This window comes from Phyllostomus hastatus, unplaced genomic scaffold (genome assembly GCF_019186645.2).
Source record: "Phyllostomus hastatus isolate PE091 unplaced genomic scaffold, TTU_PhHast_1.1 phas_contig_264, whole genome shotgun sequence".
NCBI classification, from domain to species: Eukaryota; Metazoa; Chordata; class Mammalia; order Chiroptera; family Phyllostomidae; genus Phyllostomus; species Phyllostomus hastatus.
Window position 1 is genome coordinate 6,521 of NW_025333824.1, and position 10,484 is coordinate 17,004.

The following is a 10,484-nucleotide window of genomic DNA, read 5'->3' on the forward strand; positions in this document are numbered from 1 at the left end:
TTCTGGTCATTTCACGACATGTGCACACTCGGACTCTGTCTGTTGTACACCTGAAACAACACAGTGCTGCCTGTCAGTTCTGTCTAGGTGAGCACACAGACACTCTCCTCGTGGTGGTCATGCTCACTGAGGTCTGTGTCACAGTGATGCCAGCATCCTCTCCAAGGGCATCACACTGTCACATTCATGTGGACATTTGTCCTGAACTGACACTGAGGCCATTGACCTCCCATTAGCATTATTTTGTTTTTCACTCATGGAGTGTCCAGCTGCAGCGTGGACGCCTCTTCAGGGAACTGATACGTGAGCAAGAGGAACGTGAAAATCAAGGCAGAAAGCTCTTGGAAAGAGGCCAAAGAAACCTCCCCAGAAATAAATGCCCTGCTGAACTGAGTGGCACTTTGTGACATGTGATGGTGTCAGAAAATCAACTATGTCTCCCACTCTCCTCCTTCAGAGAAGGAGCCCACTGCCCCACCTTTGAATGTGGGCTGGACCTAGGAACCATCTTCTAAAGGTAGGAATGGCTCAGAAGACAATGTGTGAGCAGGTCATAGATGACATGGAGGTGTCCTCTTTGTGTCTCAGATCACTCACCCTGGGGACATTAGTGCCTCTGAGGCTCCTACAGAGATGCCAGATATTAAGGCCCTGATGCCCCTGCACCACCAGGGAGGTGCCCACTTGGGAGCAGGTCCCAGCTGCACCCAGCCTTCAGCTCACACTCTGGGCCAGTGTCCCAGTGCTGCCCAGAGAGTGACCGGGAAACTAGGAGGCTGGACCTCTCCCCAGGGCTGACCCTTGTGACCCTGAGTCAGGAGAGGGTGGTTCTTCTCAGTCAGAATGTTATGGGGAAGTTTTTTACAAAGAAATACATGACTAACATACTTGTTAGATAAGACTAGTCTTAGCCAAAGTTTTAGTTCTGATACTTGAAATAAATTATTTAGAGATATAAACACATGCACATATTTAACATTGAAGAGTACAAATTAAAAGAGTTTTCAATTACAATTGTAAGATTTCATCTTACTGAGATTCAGCCACTTTGAAAAGCAATGGATGAAATGAGATCCTCTGCTTCGCATTCTCAGCAAGTCAGGGAGGGAGACTTACTACATCCTTATCTTTACATTTAAGAAAAATAATTTCAGAATTAGGAAAACAGGTCATGATTTGAATGGAACTTACAGATGCATCTGGGAGAAGGTGCTCAGCCTTCATCAGTGCATCTTGTCTCATTCCTTCAGGAGGAGGGATAAAAGCCATTGTCACAGCAGTGCGTGATTACATCTTCCAGCCTGTATTTGGTCCTGAGAGGTGCGTACAGACCATTAGCAATAGCTGGAGGATCACAGGTTGTTTCTGAAAAGAGAAAGGACAGGTGGATAATGCAGAAATCACTGCCGGGAAAAGAGTCAAGTCTGTAAGAGCAGAGCAAGTGTTATAAGACTCCTGAAGACAATTTGTGATCAACTAGCTTTTCTGTCACCCATTTTCCAGTCAAGTTTTCATGAGCATATTCCCATGACTCTCTAATATCTGTGGAGATGCATTCAGATTGTGGAACTGAAAGGACAGAAAGCTATTTTATTTTCACCTGAGATGAATATACATTAATCTTCCTACAAGATATTCTCTTTTGTGATGTCACAATACACACTATTGCTATGAGTCAATTCACTAAACCCAGATACACAAGCAAGTAGGAACCACAAGAAGTTTCAGGTTGGAGAAAGCTAAGCATGCAGCTCTGTGCCCAGCTTACCTTGTCCACGAGCCTGGGAGGCCCACAAGGTGACAATGACACTGATCAGGGACAGCAGCATGTTGGGCAACCCCAACAGTATATTAACACGAATATCCCAGCCGTGCTCCGTGGGGTTTGACTCTGCCTTGTGAGCCGTTGGTAGTGTGAGCCTGAATTTAAGGGCACTACCAGAATGCTTTGCAAAATCTGTAAATTTTTGTTAATGGTTTCACAATCATTTCTTGACTTTATTTTCTCATTGTTCTTGTGTAACTTTTCTTAGAAATAGTAACACACCTGATCCAACAGCGATATGGAACACTAATTAAGATTAAACAACTTTTGAATTGGGCGAGGTTCTTTCTCCAGCAATAGGTGGAGTGTGAATAAGTCCGAGTCCATGTCCCAATAACTGTCCCTTGTCCTGTATGTGTCCTCACCCAGCCTCAGTCCTTAGGGTCTGTGAGCGACAATCCGTGTATCTGGACACCCAGTTCTAGCCTCTGTACCTTGTCATCCATAGAAAAGCACTGATTTTTTTGTAAACCCCTTAATACACCACACCACAGAGTGCAAGAGTTTTGGTGCATCCTGGGCATTGAGATATTTGTAACTAATGTGCTTTGAGGTATCTGGTCATTTAAGGTGTACTCTATTCAGAGGCTTACAATAAAGAATGGGGATTATGAAGCCTAGCCCTAAGTAAATTGGAGACTGGTTATTAGACAGAGCTCTTCAATTTGATAGAAACTTTGTTTTTTATGTGCTTTGAGAATAAGTTATGAGAAAATAAAAATTCAGTTCCTATATTAACTTTGCATTAAGGAAACTGTTCCATAATCAGGTAGTATAAGATTTGCAGCTTCCAAATAAGGTGTTGCTTTTGCAAATAGAAGAGCAACTGCCCGACACTGTGACACAGTTCTGACCACACACAGGGGAGCAGGACGAAGGATGGATCTGTGTCACCCTCACAAACTCCTTCCCTGGTCCAGGGCCCCCTGCTGACAGCAGCAAGGGGACAGAGTGACAGGCCTCTTCTCACTCACTGCTTTACCATCTAACGTTTTCATTGTGTTAGCTCCCCCAGTAAATCCTAAGCTCACATGTGTTCAGTGTTAAACCTCCAATCCAAGATGCACAAAGCCACACTGTCATCCATACTGAATTCAATAGTCTCCAGGCAACTAGTCCAGTCCTTGAAATGGTGAATAATGATTGTCTTGGTACAAGTGTAAATGATGACATAGTTTATTTTACCACGTTTGGGAGAAGATCAGTTTCAAAGTTCAAACTACTGTATTGTACTGATTTCCCTACAATAAGATAGAAAAGAGCAGGAAATGTCTGGATATTTTTAAGAAGTGATGAGCAAGTACGGGCAGCAGGTGGAAGCTCCTTCATTCACATCTGGGCAACTGCACTGTCCCTTCCCGACACACGGCTTCAAGTGACTGCCCGGATGTCGTTGCACTATGTCCCGGTTTACACGTAAACTCAATGATATCCCCTGTTTTTGCGTAGTGTGTCTTGTCCTCTTTCCCTTTCAACCGTATGTTATTTTCATTCAGGATTTCTTCAGATATGACACAGGGATCTGAAAGTAGAGAAATAAATAAAAACAATGAATAATCTTTCTTTCTGTGGACAATGAAGCTTCCACCCAGTGAATAGTTGAGGACAACATAAGATGATCATGTAATCTCAATGGTAATATATTGATGTTTGTATTTTTCTGTTTTGCCCACCATGTGGAAAGAGACCTAAAAAAACACAATATTTGTAATAAAGAATCTACTTAAATATTAAAATACACTTACCCACACAAATGTATATAAATCATCTTTATATCCGTCCATCCACCCAATGATTCCATTACACCTTAACTATCTATCTATCTATCTATCTATCTATCTATCTATCTGTCATTTATCATCTTCTACTTGCTCAATGTCAAGACTGGCTGCAAGAGAGGCACAGATATACACATAGTGTGGATTTGAATCCCAACTTGTTTTGATCAAATTTCTCTACCTTTCTATATCCCTGTGTCCTCTTGTGTAAAATCATTATAAATATTTCTTTTTTTGGAGTGTTTTGTGACATCAGAGTTTCTAGTTTATTGCTATTGCAATGTGACTGCAAGCAGTATTTCATATGTTACAATATTATTGTAGACATTGTCTCTTTCTGTAAACAAGCTGCTACTGCATTGTAGAAATTATTATATGTGAGTAACTTTAACTTTCTTCTGTTGAGTGTGCTGGGGAGGTGTTGGTGAATAAGAATATATAGCTTTCAGGGGTGCGATTCTCTGCCACATCATCTGGTGTCCACCTTCCTAAGTCAAGTCTTTTTCTGTCACCAGATAGTTGAACCCCTTTCCCTTTGTACCCCCCCTTGTCCTTTCCCTCTAGAACCACTATACTGTTGTCTGTTCACTAGTTTCTGTTTGTTGTTGTTCTTGTTTGTTCATCCATTTCTTTCGGTTTTATGTCCCATGTATGAGTGAAACCGTGTGGTTCATGTCCTTTTCTGTCTGACATTTCACTCACATGATATTCTCAATGTCCATCCAGGTTGTCACAAATGTCAGTGTTTCATCTTATAGCTGAGAGGTAGTCCTTTGACATGTGTACGCATCTTTATCCAATCATATGCCAAAGTTCAAACACATCGTGGCCTCCTTTGTCTCTTCTGTTCACCCCAGTGTGTTGCATTCTAGTTCCACCATCACTGACATTGGTGAGGCCTTAGAAATAGCTCCAATTATGTCCCCACACATCCCATTAACTCTTACATGATGAAGCTTCATAAAATTCACATCACTTGGGATATTCATAGGTTTTCAAAGTCCAACAAACATTCTCATGTATGTTAGTAACCAAAAGTATGTACTATATGAGGTCTACATACCTCCAAACATCCATTCCAGGAATTCCCTTTCTGCTTTTCTATTGAACTTTTCTTTACATTTACTGAGTTTTAGTAAGAGAGGGATGGGAGGAATAGAGGGGAGAGAGAAATTTCATCAGTGGCCCCCTGCACACATCTGGGGACATATATGACCTGACTGGGATTCAACACTTGAAATCTCCAATCAGTGACTCAGAATGCAGTCTGACCTCTCTGTCACAGAATTGCTTTTGTGTCCTCAGATGACGATAACTGGTTCCCATTGTCAGTGTTTGGAGAAGGGAATGCCTGTGCTATGAATCACATCTTAGACTTGTCATTCAAAGGTGAGGTCGAGAATTTATCTTGGAATTTCAACACCTTTTTTTCCCCTAAACTCTAGGTTGGAGCTATTTCTAGACGACTCTGACTTGTGGGTGTGCAGTCGATCTCCAGTGCTGCCACTTCCAGGGTCAGGAGCACTGATGTTGCTACAAATCCCATAGAAGGGGACACATACACGGGATTTCCATTACATGTGGAATCTAATGAAGAAAATAAACTAAAATAGTGGAGACAGACTCTTGGATACAGAGAACAGACTGAGAGCTGTCAGAGGGGAGGTGGTTGGGGGCTGGGTAGACTCATGGACATGGACCACATATGGTAATTGTCAGGGGGAAGACGGATGAGGGGAGCTGGAACAGGGTAAAAGGAGGATGAATGGTGATGGATGGAGGATGACTCAAGGTGGTGAACACAATGTAATCTACAGATGATGTATCCTAGAATTGTACACCTGAAACCTGTATAATCTTTATTAACCAACTCACCCCAATAAAAGTATTAAAAAAGGTAAAAAAATCAGCATGTCTGAACCTTCCTGTTTTAATGAAACTTTGTCATTGTTTACTTAGGAATTTTCCCAGCATCTGGCCTTACATGTGAGTGTTAGAATGTCCAACCTCCGGCAGGACAGCTGTCTGAGAACACAGTCTAGAGTACCTCCGCAGGAGTGCTGGAGTATGTATGAGCACTGAAACATTACTATATTTTTTTCCTGATCTGGAAGAATATGGACAGCTTATGTAGACATCTCGGGGGTTCGGACCACTTAGCATCACTGCAGGTTATGTATTTTGGACCCTGAAGTTCCTAGTAGGCCTGGCATTGGTATTCAACTCTTGACCCCGGAGGGTAGGCAGCCAGTGGGAAGGAGGTGATGTCTCCATTGTTAACAGCTGGAGGAGGCCCACACTTTTCTGCAGATTCTAAAAAATAGCATTTTCAATGTTGAGGAGAAATTCTAGTTTTATTGCAGACTATGTAAATGAAGCTCCATAGGAATTCTGAAGTCTGTCCTGCATTGTAAACCTGTGATTTAAAAGTGTGGTAGATAATTTCCACTCAAAGGAGCAGTACGTTTAAACATACTTTTCATGACAAAGGAAGCACTGGAAATGAAATACTTACTGAAGCAGCTTGGCAAGCGGGACCAGCCGTCCTCGCCACACACCATGCTGCCTGAGGTGCGTCCATCTCTGGTTTCGTACCCATCCACGCACTGGTAGTCCAGCGTGTCATTGGGATTAAATGCTTTTCCAGTGATGATGGCTGTGGCATTCTCAAACAGTGGCATGTCACAACGTTCTAGAAGGAAGAAGAGTTGACAATTGTATGTGTAAGGCCACACCATGGATAATGCAGCAAGGAGACCTTCTTCTGGGGGAAATCACCATGACCCTAAGTGTGTGTGACACCAGTGAAGTATCACTTGAAAACACTCTGACAGTCAGCGTCACTTTGTGCAGAGCACCCTACCACAGATTTCCCTGTGCATCATTTTCCTGTCACTCAAAGTCTCTAAATGTACAGAAGGAACATCCAGTAACATCAATTTTTACCTGCATGTCACTAGCTGTTACTGAGTTACACTAACGTAGTATGATGAGTCATTTTAAGGCCAATGAGTTTGTGAACATAAGAGGCAATGCATCTATTTATGTACCAGACATTCTCAGAATGTGTATGTTAAAGTTGTAATCCTTGGATAAACAATCCATGTATTTACATAGTGCACCATCTCATCCACATGATTGCTATACTAGAAAACTCATCAAAATTGAGTATAAAAATGAATTGCAAAGGTACAGGATTTCATTAAAGAAAGGCCATGGCAAGCAAATAAATGGAAAACAGTGTTTTAAAAATGTTAGATTGATATCTTACAAGTCAACTAACTCATTAGTTGATGTTGAGATAATAAACTATTATTGTGTTCAGCATTTTTTACTCAGGATAAGATTTATGAGATATACCTTATCTAAGTTGTGTTGAATAATATGTGTTAGCAGTTTTTGCCAATTTTATGCTATGGCAAAAGTAATTGGATGGGAATATTGGTATGGGAAAAGTTTTAGATGTGAAATCATACATTGGTAACTGTTAAATTTAACATGCAGTTGGTCCTAGAATATCTGAGGGCAGAGAAGGACCTGGGTCAGTGGTACTGAGGTTTGTCACACAGAGAGGTTTCCTCTGTTCTTCCCTGTGTCCTCATGGTAATAAGGAAAAACTCAGCATGTGTGAGACTGTGGGTGTCACAGAGGGTTAGTACGTTAAGACTCTGAGGAAGGGATCAGGTACAAGGGGTTGGTCACTTCAAAATATGAGGAAGGGAATGAGAAGAGTGTGTCAGGTGACAACACAGTTCGTGTTGCCAGTATGCCCATCAAGCTCCCTAAGGAGTCCCTCCCCCATGGGCTTGCTGTGACAAGACTCACACTGAATGAATGGAAAGAGATGGATGACACCCTTCCCCATTAGCAACCACTCTACACACAGAAGTGTGTGTCAGCCCCGCGTGTTAAATGCTATCACCAATATTTACCTATCTTTTTACTCCTCTAGTGTTGGTGCATTTTTACATACAGCAGTCCCCTCCACGACATGCACATGCTGACAGAGAATGGGTGGGACCCCTTATTAACTATGCAAACGGACTAGGAGGGCTGTCACCTTGGCTTAGTGGATATATGCATATCACCATCCCCTTGTCTCTCTTGCACAGTGACCAGGTCTTGTTCCCACCTACCTATAGGTGTCTCTGGAAAAGGACCAACTGCCCAGCCTTCCCTGAGCTTGTGGCTGTGAAACTGAGATGTGATCTCTGCCATATAAGGAAATGTTTTCTTTTTAAGTTTTTTAAAATTGTTGTTCAAATACAGTTGTCCCCATTTTCGCCCACGTATCTCCCTTGCCCTACCCCCATCCCACATTCAACCCTCCTTTCCCTGTTCTCTTTTTCCACGGGTCCTTTATACATGTTCCTTGACTTGACCCTTTCCCTTCTCTCCCCTTTTCCCCCCGACTCCCCACCCCTCTGGTCCTTGTCAGTTTGACTGAGAGGAGCACTAGCCTCCCCTGGAGGACAGCTGGAATATTCCACCTCTGCCCTCCCAGTGTCTATAGCGTCCTTGTCCACTGTCCTTTGGTGACCATGGAATGGAGAACCACAAGTTGGTGAGAAGAGACTAGGGAGAAGTCTGGACCCAAATAACACAGGGCCAACTTTGCTTTTGAACTTCTCACCTTAGTAGTTTAATTTGGGGAAATAAGCCTTAGCAGTTAAAATCCCAGGGATTTGATCATTGTGTAAATACATTAAACAGATTCCTACTGAGTCTCCTCCCATGCTGTCTAACATCAGATGGAGATCTTGTCACTCCCCCAGATTCCACCTACACATCCTCTCGTCCCCATTTCTACTCACGCCCCTGGAGTACCGTCGTCCCACTGTCTGGACTGTCCTATCAGGGACTGTGGTCCATTCCTGGGGAGCAGCCTCAGAGCAGGTTCCCATCAGTGCAGACGCGCCCCTTCCCCCACGGGAACCTCCCAGGGCTCTCCCTGCAGGTCTGCTCCTTTTCACTCAGGGCTTCCCGGTTGGACTTGACCCACTTTTCCTCCTCCCCGCTCTGTTTGCACTGCACTGGCCATCAGCTGTCCTCGAATACACAGAATTCCTTCCTCGAGTAGTCATTTCACTTGAACATCATCTCTCTCTGAAAGTCATTCTTCCATTGTCATGGGGACTCCTCATATTTTGAACTCGTATCTGTTAACTTCTCTGCTGGGTCTTCCTGCACAACGCCCACACATGAGCGATAGTCTGTTGTGACTCCTCTCATGTCCCAAACAGCATCACTCACACTCACTGATTACCTTGTCCTTATTGTTTTCTTTCAGTTAATCTCCTTAAATTTTGTTGCATAATGTTTAGTTTTTCTTGTATATAGTTTTATTTTTTAATAACTATAAATGTGCTTAGTCTACCATACTTTTGAGGGAATTAATGATAAGTATTTAAAGCCCATCTTTTTAGGTCCCCCTGGCTGCTCCTCAGACAGGGCTCACTAGTTACTGAGTTCCCACCCACATTCAGTGATCACAGCTTCTCTGTAGACATAGAGGACTCCAGTTGAAGTTCAGCTCTGGTTTCTCATGATTTATAATATAATTTCCATTAAATTTGCTAAATTTTAAACAATACCCACAAAACAACTTAGAGGCTCCTGTCAGCTTAAAGTGTGAAAGTCAGTTACAACTTCATATTAAAGTTCTAATTAATAGCATCATAGCACTAAAATATAATTTATATATGAAATGGTTGTGAGAGATACATATTTGGCAATGGGCAATCAGTGTATTTATCTTTAATTCAGTTGTATGTTAATTTTAATTTTTTCTTCAATGAACACATTGAGTATGATTTTAACGTAAATAGTAAAGTGACTTTCACCTCTGTTTTACTTAAAATTATTTAGTGACTTTCATCAAGTATAGTTCTACTGTTACTTAATAAATGAAGTAACCTAATCCATTTGTTATTATCAATTTAAAACTATTTGGACACAAGTAGAGATGAAAAGGTATTTATGTCTTTGTTTTAAGAAAGAGAAAACTTGATACATTCCCTTTGAAATCTGGTAAAGAAAACTCTCAGAGAAGTAAGTCTGGGTCTCATAAAATCACAGATTGGTTCTTCTTTTTTCATTCTGTATTTTTCTCAAGGAGGTCTCATCATTTCTGTGGTGATAATCTCAAACACAGATCTCCTGGCTAGACCTAATTGTTCAACTCTGCAGTTTACAATCCAGTTTTGATTTTCCCCGGGCAGCTCAGCGATCATGTGCCCAGGTCAAGTTGAGATGTTCCTTTCAAAGTACTCTTTCTACTGCCTGCAGCACCTTCCCAAGAGCCATCTCTCCTTACCTGCTTACTTATGAAAAACAACTGAAAATAAACACAAGAGTCCTTTGATGATTATCCTGTCTGACACCCAACATTCAGGAACATTACCTGTGTTTTCCACCACCAAAGATAACCCAAAGCTGTCCTCTGCTCTCTGCGTCTCCTCAGCCATCACTCTGCCCCCATCCCCACCCAACATTCTCCCCACATTGTGAGTAGAATCCCTGACAATATTTCCCAAATATTGTTTTGTTTTTTAAAGCTTGGCAAACACTGGTCCCTGCAGGGTGAATACTCTGCATTGCTCAGTTGCCCACAGATTGCAGTTCTATTTCTAACCCTGGAAAACAGACAGCTGACTGGCAAACCTGAAGGAGATTCACGTAACAGTCCGCAGAACTACTGAGAATCAGAAAATAAAGAACCCCTCTAGGGATCTGCAGAAATTAACTCTCAAGCAGAGTGGTGGGTGTGAACACAAACTTGGGAGAAAAATTGCTGAGGAAGTTGTAGGGAAATGTAAATTTGGTGATGAGTGCCTGGTTTTATATAATGTAAAAGCTTGTATTCAGAGTGAGAGCACAGT

At 42.1% G+C, this 10,484-nt stretch overlaps 1 protein-coding gene across 1 annotated transcript; it reads right to left on the reverse strand.

The window, feature by feature from the left end:
• Nucleotides 1-2,985: 2,985 nt before the first annotated feature.
• On the reverse strand, nt 2,986-10,070 carry LOC123818224 (complement factor H-related protein 4-like). Its single transcript, XM_045838207.1, is given in 4 exon segments — nt 2,986-3,347; nt 5,734-5,916; nt 6,119-6,295; nt 10,007-10,070. Coding segments are annotated over 4 exon segments (621 nt in total). The 3' UTR covers nt 2,986-3,150.
• Between the last annotated feature and the right edge of the window lie 414 nt (nt 10,071-10,484).